We start from the raw sequence: 24,333 nt of genomic DNA, 5'->3' as shown, positions 1-24,333 counted from the left end.
AATATCTGCACACAACCCAAAACATTGGTGATATTTCCTGCCTTTCAAGCTTAGTTAATCTCTCAATTCCATCAAGAAATCCTTTTGATTTTACTTATTTAGCAACATCTCCTATTCTTCTCACCAACCATTCAAAACTTCACCCTCTTCTCATGCTTCACTTTTGCGCCTTTAGCAGATAATCATGTTTCCTTCTTAACTGAGATTATTGAGTTCAGATGTAATCACTCTCAAATCCACCAGCCCTGCCTTACTAGCTTCCCTTGATCTTATTCCTCCTTTTATTAATTGATAAACATTTGTATCCATCCTCACCTCCTTGCCTCCAGTCTAAACATAAAGTTCCCATAATTTTATCTGATTCCAACTTCTCAATTACACTCCTTTAACACATTCCTCCTGCTTCCTCAACTTCACAAATTTGAAGAAAGAAATCAACATCCAAATTCAAGAAGCCCATGGATCCAAAATTGGGCTCATTGGAAATAATCCAAAGAAGTCCTCACTGAGATACATCACAATCAATTGTCAAAAGTCAAAGACGAAGAGAGATTTTCGAAGGCAACAAGAGAATTACTCATACTTAGCAAATTAAATACTTAAATTAAGATTCTACTCTGTGATGACAGCCATATAAGTAAAAAATTTAAAAATTAAAAAAATATGATGACAATTGTGTAGAACTTCTATAAGAGATCTCCGAGATAGTCATGTAGGGTTAATATTATTCCCATTTTATAGGTGAGAAACTTGAGCATCAAAATGTTTAAATAAGATCATGTCATCTGTGGGAAAGATATAATATAAAGCCCAGGGACTTTGACTACTTGAATTGTGTTTTATTCACAACATCTTAGATAAGTCAAAATATGAGGTATAAATCATTATCACAAAATTTCAACAAAAAGAGAATGAGGGCTAGGATGGTATTAGTAAGAAGGACACAACGATGTAGAATCAGCAAACTATGCATTTTGCAAGAGAAAACAGCCCTTGCATTCCATGCTTTCCCACTAAGTCAGTACCTTGTGCCCTTCCATCTATCCCATTCATCTACTCACGCTGAGCAAATAATCTTCATCCTCTTGAGAGTTTCCAGTTCCTTAAACACTCTCAATTCTTGTATTCATCACCTCCCAAACTGGCTTCTTCTGCCTGATTTCCATTGAAAATATCTAGTCGATCAGATCACCAATTGTTGATTCTACTTCCAACATGTATCTTGAATCCATGATACCTGTGCCATTTCCCTGGTCCATCTCACTTGGATGACCACAATCATCTCTGCACATCTCTTCCTCTGTGTACTCTTGTCCATCTTCTACCTTTAGTACTACTTCTACCTATTACCTATTACCTATCTACCTATTACCTATACCTACCTACCTTCTACCTATTACTTCTCCACACAACTGTAAGACTTATCTTTTTAAAATATAAATTCCATGATGTCACACCTGTATATACATATGTATTAAATAGCTTTGCATTGCACTCCGTATACCCTAAAAGGCCAAGCATGATTTGGAGCATGTCTCTCTCCAAATTTATCTCAAGTAGTACCCACCTCATCAGGCTTCCTTTAGCTCCTCAGAAATTACAAGCTCTTTTCTATTTTGGAGACTCTACACATGGTGTATCCTCTGCCTGATATCTCTTCACCTCTCTTCATTTGGATAATTTATGCTTATCTTTCAAATTGAGCTTAAAATTCACACTCTCAGAGATTTTCCTTAATTACCAATCTATGTGAGAATTACTGTCTATTCTTTCCCTTTGTGATACATTTTACAATTTGTAATTACACCCATTTTTAAATGTTCCTCACAAGAGTGTGACTGGTATCCCACTGTACTTGGGAACTATCATAGTGCCTGGCACACAATAGGGGTGAGAGGGGATGTAAGATACCTAGTCTTGACTCTCCCCTTATTTCTTCCCAAGGGAGGGGGAGGAATATAATCAAATTGGAGAATAAGCGGGAATAAATTTCTCTCTTTTGGGGGGAAAGACAATAGACATTACTTGGCTTGTTCTCTTCCCCTGTCCCACTAGCCCTTCTTTGTGGGAAGTACTGACTTGGCCCTGCATTGCCTTGATTGCAAAGATAATTATATCCATTTGGGGGTTGGTATTAGGGATCCCATTGTCCGCTGACTTATAAGCTACATTCTTCAGTTTTTGCTTTATGAAAAAAAGAGATAATATTTGGGTCTGCACAAATAACTTTCTCAATTGGTTCAAAACCTGGGGGAGAGAGATGGGGATGTGTATCAAGCCTCCTTAAAGACCTTTCAACTCTCAAAAAGAAGAGAAAGAGGCTGCATAGTATTTGCCCAGATTTTCCCTTTAATATTTCACATTAATTTGCTCCCTGTTTCTCAGAAGAAGTGAGTGGGATGATGAGGCAAAGACAAGTCCAAATTTATTGCACAAATGGTACTCCTTTAACACTGAAGGAAATGTCAGAAACGGGGAAGAAATGTGCTGTTTTAAAAATAAGTGATCAGTACATACTTGGCGAGTTAACTGATGAATGAAAGAGTATAATATGGTGCCATAAACTGAGCAGTTAATTCCTGCTGACCAAAGGCGGTAACACTGTAAATCCAGGGAGTCCCCAGTGATCACATCAGACCTACCTTACCTAGATTTTGTAAAATCTCAGATAACTAAAGAAGCACAGAATGGAGCTCTGGAACTCCACCTTGGGAAGTGACTTCATCTTGGTGGGGATTCTGAATGACAGCAGGTCTCCTGAGCTGCTGTGTGTCACACTCTCAGCCCTGTACATTTTGGCCCTGACCAGCAATGGCCTGCTGCTCCTGGTCACTGCAATGGATGCCCGGCTCCAGGTGCCCGTGTACCTCCTGCTCAGCCAGCTTTCTTTCATGGACTTGGCATTTGCATCTGTAGTTACTCCCAAAACACTTGTGGATCATCTGCTTGGGGAGAACGCCATCTCCTTTGGGGACTGTGCCTTTCAGATGTTAGTAGACCTCTCACCTTGGGAGGTGCAGAGGACCTCCTACTGGCATTCATGGCTTATGACAGGTATGTAGCCATTTATCATCCTCTGAACTGCATGGTTCTTATGAGGCCAAAGATCTGCTGGCTAATCATGGCCACATCTTGGATCCTGGCAGTCCTGAATGCTGTGATACACACCTCATATACCATGCACTTTCCTTTCTGCATGTCCCAGGAAACAAAACACCTGCTCTGCGAGAACTCACCCTTGCTGAAGTTGGCCTGTGTAGATACCTCCAGATGTGAGCTCATGGTGTACATGATGGGTGTGACCTTCCTCATACCCACCTTTACTGCTATCCTTGCCTCCTATACTTTTGTCCCAGTTGCTACACTCCACATGTCCTCAGGAGAGGGAAGGCAGAAAGCTCTGGTCATGGTCTCTTCTCACCTGACTGTGGTAGGAATGTACTATGGGACTGCCATGTTTATGTATATCCAGCCCAGTTTATACCATGGACCTCAACAGGACAACATCCTCTCTCTATTTTATACTATCATTACTCCAGTACTGAATCCACTTATCTATAGTCTGAGAAACAAGGAGGTAATGGAGGCCTTCAGGAGAGTACTGGGGAGATTAACTTCTGTCCAGAGACTGTAGATGCCAATGTCATATGGAAGCCCTAGTGCCTCTAGATGAGGCCCCATATCTGCTCTTCGTCTTAAGCTATCTCCTTCCACATTTTGATAATTCTGAAAATCTAACACACTGGAGGTAAGTCCTCATTTGGCCTTAGAGACAAAATTTTGTCTGCATCAGCCATCTGTTTCAATAGCTAAGGATGTATTCATTCCTCTGATCAACATCCCAGGATCTGCTTGAAATTCTCATTCAGAGATGATCTTATTTTTCACTTCATATTTTTCTTTCCTCTCCCTACAACAATCCTATACCCAATCACATAGGAAGTTTGCTAGAATGTTTTTTTGATAGGTCTATTTAAAGAAGGAAATAAAAACTCAAGAGAAAAATGAAGATATTGAATAAAGACACAAATGTTAGACTTTACTACTAGTTGCTAGTAGCAAAATCTCTCAGTTCATATCTCTTTCTTATTGTGAACTTGTAGTCATATAATATTAGACGCTTTACTGTGCACAGATCTTCCCAGATCCATACCAGAGTTCCAGACTCTGGAAAAAATTCCTATCAGATATCTATGTTTTGGATTCTAGCATCAGTCCCTCCAGTGGCCCATGTTACATTAAGACAGGCAAGCGCTTTCTATTGACATATTATTTACAAATAAGCTTTGTTACAAAATATTAATGCCTTAAAGCTGGTGTGTGAAAGCAGCCAGCACACTTGTTAATGAGGATCATAGTACACGAGTTCTCTGCGGGGAACCTGCTCCTTTAATGCCTCTGCCCCAATTATTATTGCTGAATGTGAACAAGTGTTCAAAATTGACATCTGAAATGGAAGTGGTCTTTCCCGTTCCTTCCATAGGTCTTTCCCATATGTGCTAACTCTGGATATATGGCAAAGGTTCCAAAGGGGTCAACGTAGTTGATTACTCACAGCACAAAGAAGAACTTTTCTCTATAAAACAATCACATAAAGGAACAAACAACTCTATTCCACTAAATATCTTTTTACTCATCTTTTTAAATCTCTGGACAGGGTCATTTTTATCACTATTCTACTGTCAGCACAACAAAAAAATCCTTTCTATTACCTATTTTATATTACCTATTTTTATTACCTATTTTCTTGCAGCATCAGAACACTAACTTCCCTTGTAGATACTTACCTGGAGCCAGGGTCACATGCTGGGAAATGGTACAGCACAAGGTAAGAGAGAGAGCCCTAGGACTAGACCAAGGTTAGAGTCGTAGCTTAGTTCAACTCTGACCTCAGATTAGTCACTAAATGTATAGGAATTCCACTATACTTTTCTATAATATGGAAATAGTAATAATAGTTAGTAGCACTAATTCTCTCCGTATAATTTATCAGGACAAAAGTCACAAGCATCTATACAATCTTCCAAATTTGATCTCAATCTTTCTTGATTTTTTTTCTTTCTCATCCATCCCATTCTGTGGACATGTTACTAAATCTTGTAAATTATAGAGAAAAGTCTAATAATCACTAAAGAGTTAAGTAATTAGGAATTAACTTTTGAATCCAATTAAGTGGAAAATATAAAATGTTCTTTACAATATATTAACAGATTGAAAATATATTTGCGGCAAACTGATTTGAATAAAATAAAAGCAACAGCAACACAGTAGAGAGAACTTGAATGGGCAAATTAGTCCCATCCCTCTGGATAGTTGTAAGAACATATGAAATCCCAACTCAACATTGTTCATTAGAATAAATAGCAATTTGATAGACAATCCAAAAAAGAAAAAAATTGTAATAAAAGTTAGGTTATATTAAATATCTATAATGGAAAGAATGGAGTTTAGATTCAATAGAAACTTCATATTAGGAAATATAAAAAACATTAAATGATAGAATTTTTAAATTACTTTTGAGCAATAAATACATAATTATATTAGTGCTACCATTAAAAGAAAAAGTGGATGGAGAAAATTTAGTAACCAATATAATAAAGTTACAATATTTTTCATATAAAAAGAAATAAACATTGAGAAAATATAACTGAGTAATTTCAACCTAGCATCCCTCAGAAAAATATGGATCTGTCCTTGTATTTTCATATGGTTCAAACCCTTAATTTCTACAGAAATTTTCTCAAACCTGTTATTTTTTAGGACCAGATAACATTGTTTAACAGTGACCACTACATCCTCAAAAGAACAATAATTGTAACCCATTTTAATAGAGAAATACTGAAGAAGGGTGAAAATTTCCACTTTTCTGAGGATTTAAAATAAAGGATGCACAGATTTCCGCTTGAATGAAGTTTACACCCTTGATTCTGCTCTAAAAATGAGAGAAGGGACAGAATGGATGAATCCTTGGGTCCTTCTCAAGCTCAGAGCCTAGAAAATTTTTCCTTTGTGTAGGGAAGGATTCTGAATTAGAGAAGATTCACAGAATTCCATCTATGATTGCAAAAAAATTACACAATGTCCCATGGTATTTCACTGTGAGTGGAGATAATACAAATGAACTGTGCCCAAGGAGAACCCTAGGGAATTTTCTGTTTACGTAATCTCTCAGGGCCTCATCTTTCAAGAATCCTCTCAGAAAAAGATTTGGTTCAGTGCTGGCACTCAAAAAATAAGTATTTAACTCATTCAAGAATACAGTCCGAGCTTGGAATGGAATCCACTGAAATGTCCAGTTCCTGCCCAGCTGTTAGGAGAGAGGGCTGAGAATCACCAGGAATCCAATACCCAACTCTGGATCTGCAGCTTGGATCTCTGGATCTCACTCTGCTATACTCACTGTGAAGTCCCCTCACTTGTACTTCCCCATCTTTAGAACAAATTCATCTCAGGCTTCCAGGTAAGAAAGGGGAAGATGCTGAAGGGACCAAGTCTCTCCGGAACCAGAAATCATGAGTCCGTCCTGGGAGAAGCAACCTCCTTATTTTTACACCCCATAGTCTATTTGGGTGAGGAGATTTTTCTTTTTCTTTCTTCTCTAGGTTCCTCAGTCTTAGAAATCTTGCCACTGGGCTCATCCTGAGGGCGTCAGTTTGTGCGCTGAGAGGCCCAAGAAACCCAAAGCTCTATCATCTCTCAATCTAGCTACATCCTTTAAAACACCAGAATCTTGCTGTACTCTGACTTTTCATCCCTCTTAAAACACGTGTTCTCTTCCTCTTTCACTCATAGCATATTCTCTCTTGGTGACACTCACTGGGCTCAGGGAATACCTGGGATGCAAGATAAAAGCTTCTTGAAATTCACCACCCATTTTCTGGGAGGTGGGAAGGATCCAGAGCTCCATAAATGCTAACACTGGGTGTGTGGGCACTCCTTGCCCCAGTACCCTCGTATTCAGCTTGGCACCACATTCCATATATTCTCTCTAGGGCTAAGAATGAGAAAGAGAACAGGATTGCATATTGAAGGCCTGTTCCTATTTCTACTGGAATAATGACTGCCATTGATGCCTTCTCACTTGCACCATTAGTCCAGGTGATCATACCTTGTGTTTCTCCTTCTGATTGGTCACAGGATCTCCTCATTCCAAGGATATCATGAAGCTGGACTTTCATCTGTTGTGCCTTCCAAATTTTATACTATGCTTTAGATAGGATGATTAGTTCTCAGTAGTATTTGAGTGTGTATGAGTGCCAGTGCCTGTGTGTGTGAATGCAGACTGCTTATTGCAGGATGCATCCAGTTGCTCTTTCATTAATTCCATCAGTCAGTGACTATTTCTTGAAAATTTACTCTATGCTGAGTGATGCAGACATATGGAGTGAGGTAGGGCTACTACCCTGGAGAAATGTAGAACCATGTCAGGGAGATAGCTTGTAAACAAATAATCGTAAATAAACTAATAAGAATCTTAAAAAGCTTATTATTATATACACATGTCAAAACTCATCAAATTGTACACATAAAATATACACAGTTCATTACATGTAAGTTTACCATGATAAAGCAGTGAAAAAATTGCACTTATCAAAAATTATTGGAAAATGAGATCAGTAATCGATTATTTTGTTGATGTCCTTAAGTATATTTTACCTATATCAATATTCTTTTTAAAGATTTTATAATGACCATTAATAAGAAAAACAGTTTACATTGTGACCCAGTACACACAACACACACACAAATAATATATGTACAAATAAAATTGAAACAAGTATTTTCTAACTATAGTTATATTATTACAAGAGATGATATTTTGTTTTATTTAAGTTTTAATAAATACAGGTGGCAACTGTCACCCATTGGTCTTGAAATCAAGTCATACTTGGCAGCTCATGAGTCAGTCGTCCAACTACAGCTGATGTGACCACACTTTTCCTATACTGCCAGCTAGATCTATGGTCTTATATATGAAAACAAATCCTTATATGTTTGCAGTATTTGACTTCCCTCTATCTCATGAAGGCCCTGCCAGAGGGGCTGACTTTTGGCTCTGACATCTCCCTTCTAATCAGCAGTTCTAGGACTAGTACTTCAATCCTTCCCAGGGATATCAGACTCTAGCCCTGAGTCTCAGCCCTTTTCCCGGGACCCTGCTCCCTTCTCTAACTCTTTCAAATCTCTTTCCCCATTAGCTTGGATTCAGCCATGTTATTCTCTGCTTGTTCCTGATGTACTGCAATGCATAGACTTTGAATAGTGTTTCATGCCTGGTTTCAAAGCATTGGACCATTGGCTGATTTCCTACTGATGCACCTATTCAACGGATTGGATATTCTGATACAAATGGTGGCATGAATGAGTTCAAACTCTGTTGTGCCAGATAAGACATTGCAGCTATGCAGACAGCTATTGTGGCTGCATTTGGTCTCCCTGAAGGGCACTAGATACTTCCACAGTGTGTGGTGCTGCCTAAATCTTGCATCGTCTCGACTATCTTGGCTCTGTGATGATAAGATCCCATCATGACCTACTCTTGAGTACTGCCATCCAGGCTTGATTCTCTGATCCAGTGAAGAATTTAGGAAACGACCAGGACTTGGATTATAACATGATCTAAAATGATCTCTTAAAATTCCCTTTGTACTTGGAAGGATGATAAAGGATCCCTTGGAAACATAAATGAAAAGTTAATTATTTGTTCTGCTCCTTGATGAAATGAAAGTGAAAGTCTGCTGACTAAAAAGTAAACTAGAAAAAAGAAAGCCCTAGGGTTTCTTCTAAAGACAGAACTCTATATCTTTTCAAATCCATATAACATGTTAGCATCCTTTTTCAGATAGTTTCAGTAGGAACATAGAGATGGAAATTTAGAAAGTCAAGTGTTTTAAATGTTTACAAGAATTTGTTCTTCCAGTGAGATCTTCCCCATCAGGATTTGGTGCTTCATCATCGTCAATGTTTGATTGCTCTATTTATGCTGACATGTGGACAGAAATAAACATTAATGGGCACAGAAATCCAAACCTATTTGACTGAATTCATCTTGCTGGGGCTTTCTTCAGATCAGCAGACCCAGATCCTGCTATTTGTGATATTTCTCACCTTATACCGACTGACTGTGTTTGGGAATCTGCTCATCATACTGCTAATTCATGTTGACTCTCCACTTCATACACCAACGTACTTTTTCCTTAAAAACCTGTCATTTACTGGTCTCTGTTTCTCTACAATGATCATCCTACAGATGCTATTCTATTTTCCAGTAACAAGACAGGCTATTTCCTTTGCCGGGCGCTCCATTCAGATGATTGTATTCCTAGTAGCTTGGTGTACAGAGAGTTCTATCCTAGCAGTGATGTCCTATGACCACCATATGCCTGTCTGCAAGCCCCTTCGCTACTCCACCCTCATGACCCACAGGGTTTTTGTCCACCTGGCCACAGGATCTTGTGCTAGTGGAGCTGTGTGTCTCTAGTAGACACGACATTTACTTTATGTCTTTCATACCACAGACAGAATGTAATTAATCATTTTTGTAAACCTCTTGCACTCTTGAAGTTGGCTTCAGAAGAAACCTACAAAGCTGAGATGGCCATCTCTGCAATGGGTGTGCTAATTCTCCTTGGTCCTCTCTCCTTCGTCCTTTTCTCCTACTGGAATTTTATCTCCACTGTGGGTTGGATACAGTCAGGTGAGAGCAAGTTCAAGGTCTTTTCTACCCGTGGTTCTCATCTCATGGTTGTTGTCTTCTTCTGTGGCTCAACATTATTTACCTACACAGTGTCCAAATTCCAATAAAACGAATGAGAGGGATAAGATAATCTCCATGTTCTACTCAGTCATGACATCCATGATGAACCCATTCATTTACAGCCTAAGGAACAAGGATGTGAAGGAGGCATTTAGGAAAGTATTTGGAAGGTAGAGCCTCTCAGAGGCAATGAGATTTATGTTGATATACAATTGTGGGGATGAAAACATTCCAAGGTGGTTCAACATCTTTAACAGCTTTCTCTCTGAACTCTCTCTAAGCAGATATATCAGTAAGGGTCGTAGAGTACCCTTGTACATCTAGGATGTTTTCAAATTTGTCTACTGAATCTTGCTCAATCTTTTTCTCTGTGGTTGCAATTTGCTTGCCTCATAACAGCTTTTTTGCTATTATATTATATATAAATTATATTTATGGTATATCATATAAATATTTTACAATATTGAACACAATCTTCATTTATACTGAATTATTGGTTCACATCATCTACAACCACCCACAGATCTTGGAATTCTACCACATGTCAGTACGCTAGAATCTAGAATTTCCCGTGAGAAAATATCAACAATTTTTTTTACCTTGAAACTCTGATAAGGAATCTTGTTTTTAGTTTTGTTTTTTTCTTTTCTTTTCTTTTGTTTTCTTTGCTGTGGAGTCCCAGCATACTGTTATAGCCAATTCAACCACATATGGGAGAGCTGTTGGCATAGACAATAATGTGTGGGATTTCATATTCCAGCAAACATCTTTCAAACGTCACACACTGCTACCCTATAAGGACAATTGCGAACTTGAGTGAACTGGAACTGAAAAGCAACCTGCCTACATCAGAACCATCAGGTTAGAAACCCTTGTGACACCAATATACCACAACTGACCCTCCTCAGACATGCTTTCCCCTCTTCACAGATTTGATTGTGCCAGTACCCATTAAGTTCTTTTTGGGAAGAAGAAGAGAATGGATGACATTTGAGAAGCAATCCCAGAAGGTGGAGATTTTTCTGTGAGATGAAACGGGCCCTTTAGTCTTTCCTAATTACTACTATGTTCCAGAAGAGGCACCACTGGTGACCTACCTGTAGCTTCTCACCAATGTTTATCAGGAACACTGCTCCTCCCATGGAAGAAAATCCACTGTTGTCGTCTCGCTAACCCTCAACTAAAGGTCTAACTCCAGGTATTATGTGGAATTGACCCAATGCTTTATTTGTATGTAGGGACACTACCAATTCCCATCCCTGGTTGCAGGGCCTGTGAGCCATGAAAACATAGCTGGGGACCATCACTGTCCTGCCCATTTCCCCCCATGTTTCTTCATAGCTCCTGACAGAAATCCCATGACACAAACATTCTTCATTTCTTTGTACTTCATTTACCAGACTTACATATAGCCCCTGACTCATTCCACCCTGTCTACCTTGGAGCCGTTTGTAGGGATTTTGTCATGTAAAGATGGTGCGGCTAACCATACTCAAACTCTCCTTTCACGAAGTGAGACGAGTATGAGAGCACTTTTTTACTGGGAGCAATTTCAACTTGGAATTCTGCTCTTACTTCGTGACCTTCTCTTAGGGCATCTACAAACAAACTGATTATAGGTAAGGATGACACGTGCCAGAAAATGAGCCCTGATGAAAGTCAAGCTTGCCACATCCACTTCTGGCTGCTCCAGCTTCAGTGTTCATGGCCTGTTCTGAGTATCCAAAGGTGTTCATTTTATGTGATGATGTCCATATTGAACTGAATGCATTGTGTATTGAATGATTTTGTATGCAAGAATAAATGTGTAGCAATACTAGATTCACTGTATACATGCTATGTATATTATTTTAGGATTACGTGGACTAACATCCACCTATGCAGGGAACCAAAAGATTGGTCTTGCACTAAAGATTCTTTGAGAAGCTATGTTATAAATAACAGCTCCTACCTTAGACATACTGTTGCCTCATGACCATTCAAAAGCTCACCTTACCACTTCCTCTTTGCTTGCTATTTAGTATAAGAGAAGTCATATCACATAATTGGAATGATCACTGAAAAAGTGGATGGATCACTTTGCTTTATATAAAAACATATAACTAACCTCAATAAGAAACTGGTAGAGTCAAGAGGGTAAGAAAATACAGATACTGACATATATTTTTAAATGAAACACAAACTTCTGATTGGATGCCAGACTATCAATGACTGTGCAGTAAAGGCTAGACGATTAATAGCATGTGAGAAACTAACAAGATCCCGAAGTCACCACATTCTGGGAACTGTCCATTTTTCTAGAGCAAATATTCAGGTTTTTATTTTTTGTTTTTTGGAGGAAGATTACTCCTGAGCTAACCGCTGCCAATCCTCCTCTTTTCGCTGAGGAAGACTGGCCCTGAGTTAACATCCATGCCCATCTTCCTCTACTTTATATGTGGGACACCTACCACAGCTTGGCGTGCCAAGTGGTGCCATGTCTGCACTCGGGATCCGAACTGGCGAACCCCAGGCCGCCGAACTGGAACGTGCGCACTTAACAACTGCGACACCTGGCCGGCCCTCGTTTTTCAGCTTTTAAAGGAAATAAGTTTTCCTTCATTTATGTCACTGGTGTGTAATTGTTGCTTTTGTTTTAAGTCAATCCATACAACATTGATTTCAATAGCACAGTTTATATAAGTTCATTTATTGAATGAATATCTAATTCATTTATTAACTAAATATTCTTTTCACTTTTATTCAAAATAAGGTCACTTTCTGAGGTTCCAAGTGGATATGTCTTTTTGAGTGACACAATTCCACCAATTACAGTCTTAGAAGTCTTGAAAAGGCTATTGATTTAGTTTTACATTCAATAGAAATTCATCCTTACATTATGCTTTTAAAAGGTCACTTTGAGTGTATATGGAGAATGGACTGTAAGTGGACAAGCAAGGTAATAAGAAAATCAGTCAGTAAGATTGAGCTCTATCACAGTAGCCCATGGGAGAGATGGTGGTCTTAACTAGTATTGTGCCAATGGAGAAGAAGGGAAGATGGTAAGACAAGTGGGTAAGTAAGATGTACAAGATGAAAAAAGAGAGGAATAAAGTATCCCTGATAAGTCTTAGACCTGAGAAATGCTGTGGATAACGGGGACATTTAAAAAGGAAGAAGTTTGGTGGGGAAATCAAGAATTCTCTTTTGGATTTGTTTTTATGGCCCTGTGTTATATGCTGACTTAGTTATCACACCACTCTTCTGTATTTGAATAGCTATGTGAGGGAGGAAGAAATATTCCTCGACCCTTCCAGGTTCTTCTGGCTAGCCTAAAAATTAAATTAATATGTGACAGGGTAACAGGAGAAAATCAAATAAATTTAATAACATGTATACATAGGAGAAGCCCAGGAAAACTGAATAACTTGACAAAATGGCTCAAGCCACCACCTTAAATACCATCTTCAGCTAAAGACAAAGGAGAATATTGGGAATAGTGGTTTTGGACTTCAAGGGGAAGGAGGGTAATTCACACAGAAATGGAAATGGAAAGGCAAATGTCTGGTAAACAAATATTTGCAGTGCCTTACAAAGACAGTAAGACATAGAGAGGGCTTTGATCAAATGGGCCTTGCTAGATTCCTCCCTGTCTACCATGTCTAGTTCATATTATGGTATAGTTATCTACGATGATAGCTCCTTTCTGGAAAAGGACTTCTATCTTAAATTCTGTTAGGCAGTTGGGGGAAAGTCAAATTTTCTTCCTGAGTCTTTTGTTCTTAAAAATAATCAAGCCAAAGAGACACATTTTAGGGTATCAAATTCTTCTCCCCTACAGCTACAATAAAGCCTTCATTGAAACAGTCATGACATCTTATGCTGCGTCATGTAGCTGTAGTTTAGAGTTGTTTATTTTTTCCTGTTAGTAGAAGACAATTAAAGCATTTCGAGTACAACTGCAGACAAGGGTTTTGAAATCCCCTGGCAGGTCTTAGTTCAGGGGCCTCATCCTGATGATGCAGAATATACTTATATCAGCTGCCTTTTATGTGAACATATTATTGAAACCTCTATTTTAAAAATTCTTACAGAAAATTTGGAGACCTCAGAGGTCCTTAGACTGGTTTGAGAAACAGTAGTACAGAAACTGACATCAGATGAGATTCAAGTATTTCAGTTTGTGATTACAATAAAAAAATGCCCCAGGGTATTTCTCTCCTTGTAGAAAGGTTTAAAAAAGTTAACAGCACTGATTTCTCCAGGGAATGCTCTGTTTCCAACAGCCCTTAGGACCTCAGGTTTAAAGACTTGCTTCCAGAAAAATCCTCTAAACTGATTGCTTGGTGAATTTGAGATTTTAATAAAATGGTGCTCCTTGGCTTGGGATAGAATAAGACTCATATTCCAGATGATGTTCCAACCTTCAGACTATTTGGTAAACTGCAGAGGAGGCTGCCTATTAGGAAATGGATTAGCAGATTGCAGAAACAACACCTTCCTCCATTCATTAACTTCTCTCTTCAGCACTGACCCCCTGTCCTGTGTTTGTCTCAAGCCAGTCCTCCAGGTGAGAGTGAGTAGGGTTATCCGGGGGATTAAGCCTCTTAGGAAGTCTGAAGTCTTGATTCCGTTCATTGGGTGGGCTTTGCCTTTCACTCTCCTGCCCCTCTCTCTTTTCCATCTGGCTTCTAGGGAGAATGTGTGCTCTTCTTTTTAGCTGCTTCTCCTGAGTAATAGCCTCATGAATCCTCTTCTTCAACTCCTCTGGGGAGGATTAAGCTATAGACAAGGGATACTAGAGTGACTGCAAGGGCTGTGAACACCCACTGCCTCTCCTTTCACACCAAAAGCTAATCTGCCAGACTCTCCTTTGCCCCTCACTTTTTCCATGCTCTCCTTTCTGGGATTCCTTCCGTAATCCTTTTAGCCACTTGGGTTTGGACACTGGGAGTAGGCAGGATGGGGATGAAACCTGAACCTTCTGCCCCAGAGGATACAGACAGGATCTCTGTGTGGTCAGATGTCCCTGGATGGCCACACAAGGCTGTTTGAGTATGCTAATATGTGCAGGCAAGCACAGATCCTGGTGTCTTGGCTCCTGTCACATTGAACTCATCCTTCTTCATCCAGATGTGGCTGTCAGTCAGTTCATTCACTCTCTTTAACCTGGTGATCAATCCTGGGATTTTCAGTCAAGATCTTCCCAAACCCAGATCAGAGTCAACATCTCAACAGCCAACATAGCCCCCTCTTCTCACTTAAATTTCTCTTGAGAGATGAATCTGTTGGTGTGCTAACGTGTTGGTATGGAGTGTTGGCATGTGTCTATTTATTCACTCGTTAAACTCACTTTTAAACTTCCTCTCTCTATATGTATGTATATGTGTGTGCGTGTCAGGTGATATTGATATACGTGTATGTAGTAGAGATAAATGATATATGTTTTACTATCTTGAAGAAATCACTCAGTCCAGGCAGACAAACATTTAATCAAATACTTAAAAGACAGTGTAACAACTATATGAAAAGAAATATGTACCAATATTTTCCTGGACATTGTGAAGATAACAGTCAACTGTACCTTGTGCACTGAGTAAAGAACTTTAAGAACGCAATTATATTGATACTGATTCTAAGCAAATAATAGATGGTGAAAGTCAGAGGGACCAGAATGCTCCTGTGAAGGAATGTGAAGTTTAGGAGAACTGCAGATTTTTTTTTTTTTTTTTGCTGAAGAGTAGGATAAAAGATGTGGAAGAGGCTAAATTTATGACGTATATGTTGGCAGAAGACAGACCACTCAGAGAATTTGAAAATAATTGCAAGAATGATAGGAAGCTAAGATAAGGATGCATAATTTTGTAGTAGTATAATTTGCAATTTTTTGTAATTCTTTTTCCTATATGGGATGTAGACAACCAGAAGAAATCAGAAGTAACAACCTGGGGATGTTTAGAGAACATAATTAAGATATAGCAGAAGAGAAGACGGAAAGTAGTGAGATACAGTCTCCTATAATCACAGAAAGGAGAGATTTTAAGAAATATTTATGGTTAAATTATGCCAAATGCCATAGAGACTGAAGGGGATACTGGATGAGAAAAGTCTATTGCTTGGATAAAAGAGCGTCTTTGGTTTCAATACAGTCATGGAAATGAAAATGAGATTGAAAGGATTAGAAGAGTCAATGATATGACAAGAAGTAGGTGTAGTAAATGCCGAGCACGTACTTGATAAATTGGGTAATAAAAGCATAAGCAAAAGTTAGACAATGGATAACAAAGAACGGTACCATCAAGGGAAGTTGTGGCTGCTTTTCTCACTTTTCTTCTCCTGTGGAAAATATCATTTTTTTAATAGTAGTAAAAAGCCAAATACCATAAAAATTTCTATCTTAACCATTTTTAAGTGTACACTTCAGTAGTGTTGACTATATTCACATTGTTGTGTAACAGATCTCTAGAACTCTTTCATCTTGCAAAACTGAAACTCTCTACCCATTGAACAACTGATCATTTCTCCCTTCCCCTAACTTCTGGCAATCACCATCCTACTTTGTCTCTATGAGTTTGTCTGCTCTAGACACCTCATATAAGTGGAATCATACAGTATTTCTATTTTGGTGACTGGCTCATTTCACTTAGCATAATGTCTTCAAGGCTCATTCATGTTAAGGCACGTGACAGGATTTCCTTTTTAGAGGCTGAACAATATTCCTCTGTATGTATAGATCACATTTTGTGTATCCATTCATCCATTGATGGATACTTGGATTGCTTCCACCTCTTGGCTATGGTAAATTATACTGCCTTTTTCTCTTTAGAATAAAAAGTATTGAGAATACTTAGTAATGAAATTAAAGAGATGAAAGCAAAATTAAGAAAAACAGAGAAAACAAGAAAATAATAAGTCTCAAGAAAGGCTAGTGTTCATGTCAGTGCACAGCAAAATGGAAGTCTGCTTGGTTTCACTCTTGCTCTTCTCTATCACATTAATTGTTATTTTGACATTTTTAGGTTTTGAAAAATAGACAGTATGTGAAGTGGTTAAGAGCATGGAGCTTGGATCCAGGGACCTGGATTCCAATCCCAGTTATTGAAAATTTACTTGATTATTCTAAGGCTCAGTTTCATTATTTACATAAAATGGAAAGATGATATTACCAAAGAGTAAGGTCATTCTAAAGATTAATGACATAATGACTCTAAAGAGTTTAATGCAGGACCTCTCAATGAATAGCAGCTTTTAGAAAAGGATATTTATAATGTTCCAGAACATAAAGTCAGAACATAGGAAGAGGCAAGAGACGAGAGTGAAGAAGTAGGCGGGTTCCAGATTACAAAGGATTGAGTGAAAGATTATTTATTTTCTGATCACTAAACAATGTTTTTATTATAGAGCACTTGGAAACTATAAAATCACATAAAGATAAAAAGAAAAAGTCACTTATAATCCCATCACTCAGAAAAACACAACACATGCACACTTCGTGTGAGACAAATTTTAACATGAGAATTATAGTGTAAAATATTTTTATAACCACTTTTCTATCTTAAATATAATGCAAACATTTTTGGTGTCATAAAATAATTTTACATTTTTTCAGTGGTTGCATTGTATTTCATCATTTAGATGTTCTATATTTGTTTAAGAATATTTGTCTTTCTTCAAAGCTATATAATTACAATTGATATTGTGATAAACATCCTCACAGATTCATTTTGCCATATTACTTTTTGACCAAATATTAAATTTATTTATGACAAAATAATGTTTGAAATTTACTTTATCAAAGTATATTGCTCATTTTAATGCACTTTCTATATATTGACAAATTACCCCTCATGCAGGTTTTAGTAATTTATATTGCCAACAAAATAAGAATCTCATTACCATTGAATATTATACATTTTTAAAAATCATGCCCATTTGATTACCAAAAAAAGCATCTAATCTTATTTGTCACTGTTTAATTTTACTGATATTGAATTTTACTCATTATGAATTGTCAATTCACATTTATGCTTTTTTCCTGTAATATTTATAACATTTTCTCATTAATTTATCTTATTAATTTATATTGCCACCAAAATAAGAATCTCATTACCATTGAATATTATGCATTTTTAAAAATCATGCCCATTTGATTACCAAAAAAAGCATCTAATCTTATTTGCCACTGTTTAATTTTACTGATATTGAATTTTACTCATTATGATTAATATCAGTTACTGATATTGAATTTTACTCATTATGAATTGTCAATTCACATTTATGCTTTTCTCCTGTAATATTTATAACATTTTCTCAGTAATTTATCATTAGAGTTTCTATGCTAAGGATATTAATCCTTGATCTGCTGTGTATGTTACAGTTATTTTTCCATGTTTTTAACTTTAAAATTTCAGGTATACAGTGTGATGTTTTGATACACATACACATTCTGAAATGATTACCACAATCAAGCTAGTTAATATATCCATCACATCACAGTTACAATTTTTTTGTTAGAATAATTGAGACCCACTATGTTAGCAATTTTCAAGAATACAATACAGTATTATTAACTATAGTCACCATGCTGTACATTAGATCTCCAGAACTTATTCATTCTGCATTATTGAAATTGTGTTCCCTTTTACCAACATTTCCCCATTTTCCTTATCCCCCAGTCCCTGGTAATCACCATTCTACTCTCTGCCTCTATGAGTTCAGCTTTTTTAGATTCTACGTATAAGTGAGATCATACAGTGTTTGTCTTTCTGCATCTGACTTATTTCAGTTAACATGATGTTCACTAGCTTCATCCATGTTGTTGCAGATGGCAAGATTTCCTTCTTTTTTAATGCTGAATAATATTCTATTCTATATATGTATAAAATATGTAGTATGCATACCACAGTTTCTTTATCCGTTCATCCGTTGACAGACACTGAAGTTGTTTCTCTATCTTGGCTATTGTGAACAATGCTGCAATGAACAAGGGAGTCCAGATATCTCTTCAAGATACAGATTTCATGTCCTTTGAACATATACCCAGAAATGAGAACTACTGGATCATGTGGTAGCTGTATTTTTAATCTTGAGGTGAACTTCCATACTGTTTTCCACAATCTGTGTACCAAATGCATTCCTACCAACAGCGTGCAAAGGTTTCCTTTTCTCCACATCCTCACCAACACTTGTTATCTTTTGTCTTTTTGATAATAGCTCTTCTAATGGGTGTGAGGTGATATATAATTGTGGTTTTGATTTGTGTTTCTCTGATGATTACTGACGTTAAGTATCTTTTCACATATCTGTTGCCCATTTGCATGTCTTCTTTTGAGAACGTTTATTCAATTCCTTTGCCCACTTTTTAATCACGTTATTTGTTTTCTTGCTATTGTGTTGTTTGAGCAAATGTGTAGAGATTTAAAGTATTTTTGCAGTCAAATGTATCAGTGTCTTCTCTCATAGTTTATACTTTTGTTGGTATGCTCAGATAAAATTCTACGAGGAGATCAATGAAAAATCACCTTATTTTTAAATGTTTAAGGTTTTTGTATATGTGTGTCTTTACGTTATACACAGACATACATCCTTAATCCCTCTGGAATGTTTTTTTTTATAATGAATGAGGTAGGCAAACTTCATTTGCTTGCCAACTATTTACTCAATTTTTCTAGCGTGATTTATTGAATAATGTGCACTTTTCTGGCTTATTGGAAGCATTTACATAATTTTTACACAGCCTTTGCTGGTTCTAATGTCTATTCTGATCCAATGATTTATCTTTCTGTTTTTTTCACTATTCTAATATTATTTTCATTGCTATAATTTGTGCTGTCTCCATATTGTATCATCATTGTTATTCCCTCATGTTTTCATTTTAAACAATTATTTAAAAGAATTTTTATTTTCTTTTTTATGTAGAAAATTCAGGCTAAGTTGTATAATAACTCAAACAATACAGGTTGGCATTAAAAATGAAAGTCCCCCCTCAGCTGCTTGCCCTGCTCCCACTAGAATCCCACTTGCTGGGGATAATCACCAGTCTTTGTCCTTCATTCCACAGACTTAGAAACCTCTCATTATCCCCTATTACAATTGGCCTTGACATTGAATTTTGCTGGCAACACAGTTCCGGTCATAAAGGATGAACAGAGAGCAAAATATTGCAAACAGTAAAAATAGTGGAATAAGCCTCTTCCCCAATCATATACAGCAGCCATGTATTCCTACGCTTTGTCCTTAACAGCCATTTTCCTAATCTTGCAGTTGATTCCAGGTCACGATCTCATTATTATAATGGGATGTTATATAATATTATGAGCTACGCTTGTTTGCTGTCCTAGATTCTTTAAATAGTTTATGCTTTATTTAATGTTTACATAAATACTATAAGATATGTATTATTTAGATCACCATTTCACAGATAAGGAAAGCCCAGCACAGAAAAGCTTAGTAATTTTCTGTGGTCACACATCACCTAGAAAAGCCCTGTATTCAAACCCTGCAGTTTAGTTGAAGAACCCCGACTGCCAACCAGTGAGCTATGCAGTTTCCTTACAAATGACAGCAGTCCATGACCAGTGGACTCTCACTGCAGGAGACATACCTATGGAAATACACACATACCACAAATACACACATCCATTCACACTCCATTTAAAAGATTAAAATGATATCATATATAAAGTCTTGTGGCTTACTTTCATTGAACAATCTATCATAGTCACCTTGCTATATCACGAAACCTGGATGTTATATTCTTTTAAATTCTACTTGAAAGGCAAAATATGATATCTTATTTGTTGTTTTAATATTCATCTTTTTGTTTCATGTTTATTGTTCAGTTTTACTTGTTTTTTGTGAATGGGGTATTTAAATCCTTTCCCCATTCTTCTAATGGATTATGTTTTTAATTATTGATTTTTAAGAGGTCTTTATGTATTAGAAATAATGAAAAATTTCTGTTCAATTCTTTGCAAATATTTTCCCAGATTAATTTTACTTTGAAATTTCATTTATAGTGGTATTTACTACATAGAAGTCTGATATTTTTATGTTGTCCAGTTTGTTAGCATTTTTGTTTATGATTGTGTGTGTGTGTTTAGGAAAGCTTTTATCACACAAAGATGGATAGATAGACAAATAAACACACTACATAATTTCATAGAAAACTTAAATGTTTTTAAAAATTAGATGCATTTGGGATTAATTATTGTTTATACTTACAGTATATGTATGTATAAACATACATATGTATACATCTGCATAATAATGTTCTAAAATGATAAGCACTTGTCCCATACCTTTTGTAAAGTAATATACTTATTTAAGATGACATCTTTAAGTTAAATTGCATCCATACTAGGATCTGCCTCAGTTCTATAATATACTTATCAGTCAAATGTTTTATACCTGCTCAGTATACACTAGTAGTAAGCAAGGGAAATTTATTATCTATTTTATATTTGGTAGGATATGTTTTCTCTACTCCCTCATTTTTCTTTTCCACACCTTGTTTACTATCAAAATTACTCATCTAGATAAAATTTATAATAAGCTTATTAAATTCCCTTATAAAAGTCCTCTGTGAGCTTGGTTGGAATTTCAGGGAATTTATGGATTAATTCAGAGGTAATGAATAACTTTATAAGACTATGTTGTTCTAGTCATAAAATCAGTGTCTATTCATTAATTCAGGCATCATGTTTCAAAGTTGCCTTCTAATAGGTCTTGAATGCTTCCTAAGTGGACGTTTTGTTAAGTTTAGCGATTGTGAAGGAATTTTTTTACTAAAATTTCAGCTTGGTTACTTTTGGTATTTAACATGAGAATGTTCAATTACTCATCTTGTACCAGACCTCATTTCTTTGCAGTTATCACAGGATTGAATTGGCTCTTTTTTGATTTTTTTTTAAAGATACGCAGTCAAATTATCTGCAAATAATCTTTATCACTTTTCTCAACATTTGTTCCTTTAATTCCTTCTATTGTCATTTGGGCAAGACCTCCCAAAAATGTTTTAAAATATCTGTTAAAATATGCCTGACTGTTATTTTTGTGCCTACAGATAGCTCTGCCATGGTGGTTTAGTTCTAAACTCTTAAAATGGAGAAGGCCTGTGGGTTTGTCTTCTAAGCGGTGGATGTGGGGAATAAGTGAAGAGAATTGGGCAAAAGTTGAATCTCTACAATGAGTTTTTGACTAGAAAAAAGATTTTCAGGATTCAGAAAGAGTGGGGAAGGCTTAGGGGAACTGATTTGAAAATTTCTTTGCGGGTTGTTTCATCGTCTGTGTACTGGGGGCAATAACAACTATCTCATATGGGCCTAAAAAGAGGATTTAAAACAAAAAGTGAACGTAAAGAAGCTATTAATAATTACTGGCACCAGAGGAGTGCCCAACACATGATAGTTAGTATTATTTTGGCCAAAGGACCTTGGTGAAGAGAGGTAAAAGAGTGTGGAGGACAGATTAGGGCACATTTAAAGGATGCTCCTGAGTGCAGAATGACCAATGAGGCAGCTAATTTCACTGATGTTCTCCAGCACCTTCTTCAGATTGAAGAAAAATGACAGAAAAATTTATTTAAGGGCCAGGATCACAGACTACTACATTGTCCCTTAGTTCCCCTTCCTTGTTCAGAGTGCTTTTTTTTTTTTTTATTATTTTGTAAATAGAATAATGAAAAAAATCAGCCTTCATAAATGTTATCAGACAGTTTGCAGCGTAAAAATCTAACTTAAAAATCTAAGTGGCGTCCATTTGTTTGCTTCCCAAATCTACATAAATGGAAGGCTGCACTGTGAGCTCTGCTCCAGTCTTTTCAGGACTATGCACAGTCCAGTCAAGGTTTGGTCATACAGCAGATTCAGGACAGCACCGCCCCTTTGGTGCTACCAAAAGATTCAAGGAGAGGGAAAATCAGAACTCGCTTTCAATTTTCAGAACTACTGAGCAAAGAGAGAGCTCTGTCTTCTGATAGGTGAAAGCTGTTAGGAGATAGAAATCAACAGCCCAGTTTTATTAATAACACCTATTTTTTTATAACTGACCAATATGTGTTTCTTTTCTTGGTGCTGACATATAAATAGCAGTAAATATTCATGGGAGAAGAAAACCAAACCTCTGTGACTGAGTTTGTCTTCCTGGGCCTTTCGCAAGATCCCCAGATACAAGTCTTGCTCTTCTTCCTTTTTCTGATCCTCTACGTGCTGACTATGTTGGGAAATCTGCTTATTATTGTGCTCACTCACATAGACTCCAGGCTCCACACACCCATGTACTTTTTTCTCAGAAACTTATCCTTTGCTGATCTCTGTTTTTCCACTACCACAGTCCCCCAGGTGCTGGTCCACTTTCTGGCAAAGAGGAAAACCATTTCCTTTGCTGGATGCTCAATACAGCTAGTTGTTTTACTTCTAGTTGGGGGTACAGAGGGTGCACTGCTGGCAGTGATGTCCTATGACAGGTATGTGGCTGTCTGCAAGCCCCTGCACTACTCCACTATCATGACACATTGGGTATGTGTCCAGCTGGCCATCGGGTCTTGGGCCATTGGAGCACTTGGGTCTCTGGTGGACACCATATTCACACTGCATCTGCCGTACCGAGGGAACAATGTTATTAACCATTTTTTTTGTGAACCTCCTGCCCTCCTGAAGCTGGCTTCAGCAGATACCTACAGCACAGAAATGGCCATCTTTGTAATGGGTGTGCTCATCCTGCTCACTCCTATCTCCCTGATCCTTGTCTCCTACTGGAATATTATCTCCACTGTGATCCAGATGCAGTCTGGCGAGAGTAGACTCAAGGTCTTCTCCACCTGTGGCTCCCATCTCATTGTCGTTGTCCTCTTCTATGGGTCAGGAATATTTGCCTACATGAGGCCATACTCCAAGATAATGAATGAAAGGGATAAAATGATCTCTGTGTTCTACTCAGCAGTGACACCCATGCTGAACCCCATCATTTATAGTCTGAGGAACAAGGATGTCAAATGTGCTCTCAGGAGAGTGACTACAAAATCTTTTTGAAAGTGGGGATCTATGGTTATGATGACAATTTCAGAGATGTGGAAAGAAGTGATTTTCTTGTAAACTTTTCCCATTTTCATCCCATTCCTCCACTTTTTTTTTCTTCTCCTATCTTTTCTCAGATAAATTCATCAAATTGCCTATTCAAAGCAAGATACCTCGTTAGACACAGGAAAGAAATATAGAAAGAAAAGGAAAGGGATAAAAAGAAAGGAAGGGAGGGAGAGAGGGAGGAAGGGAGGAATGAAGGGAAGAAGGAAAGGAATGAAAGGTAGGTAAGTAAACAGTCTCTACTCTCTAAGCCCATACAAGCTAATAAGGAAATTAGGATGAGTAGACCTACAACTATAACTAAAGAAAACAAACCAAGAACCAAATAAACAAATAAAAGTGTCACAAATACGAGATTACATTTCTGGCAAATGGAACATTTCCTTCATTTTTGCATGTATTCATCAAATATATATTCAAAATACATTTGATGAATACACATAATAATATATAATATAATAATATATTATATAATAATATATATAAAATATTGTGAATATAATATATTCATTATAT

At 37.1% G+C, this 24,333-nt stretch overlaps 1 protein-coding gene and 2 pseudogenes across 1 annotated transcript; all 3 read left to right on the top strand.

The window, feature by feature from the left end:
* The first annotated feature begins 2,687 nt into the window (after window positions 1-2,687).
* LOC106837747 (olfactory receptor 2AG1-like) lies at window positions 2,688-3,634 on the top strand (annotated as a pseudogene).
* A 5,364-nt stretch (window positions 3,635-8,998) lies between these two features.
* On the top strand, window positions 8,999-9,931 carry LOC106837795 (olfactory receptor 2D3-like; annotated as a pseudogene).
* A 12,905-nt stretch (window positions 9,932-22,836) lies between these two features.
* Window positions 22,837-23,766, top strand: LOC106837788 (olfactory receptor 2D3-like). Its single transcript, XM_014851517.2, has one exon. The coding sequence runs from the start codon at window positions 22,837-22,839 to the stop codon at window positions 23,764-23,766; it is 930 nt and encodes a 309-aa protein (XP_014707003.2).
* Window positions 23,767-24,333: the final 567 nt, after the last annotated feature.

Source organism: Equus asinus, chromosome 20 (assembly GCF_041296235.1).
Source record: "Equus asinus isolate D_3611 breed Donkey chromosome 20, EquAss-T2T_v2, whole genome shotgun sequence".
NCBI classification, from domain to species: domain Eukaryota; kingdom Metazoa; phylum Chordata; class Mammalia; order Perissodactyla; family Equidae; genus Equus; species Equus asinus.
The sequence above is the reverse complement of the archived record's forward strand: the minus strand, read 5'-3'. Positions and strand labels throughout refer to the sequence as shown.

Bases quoted from the DNA above. Each gene is read 5' to 3' on its own strand.
- LOC106837788 (XM_014851517.2), top strand. From the start codon at position 22,837: ATGGGAGAAGAAAACCAAACCTCTGTGACTGAGTTTGTCTTCCTGGGC.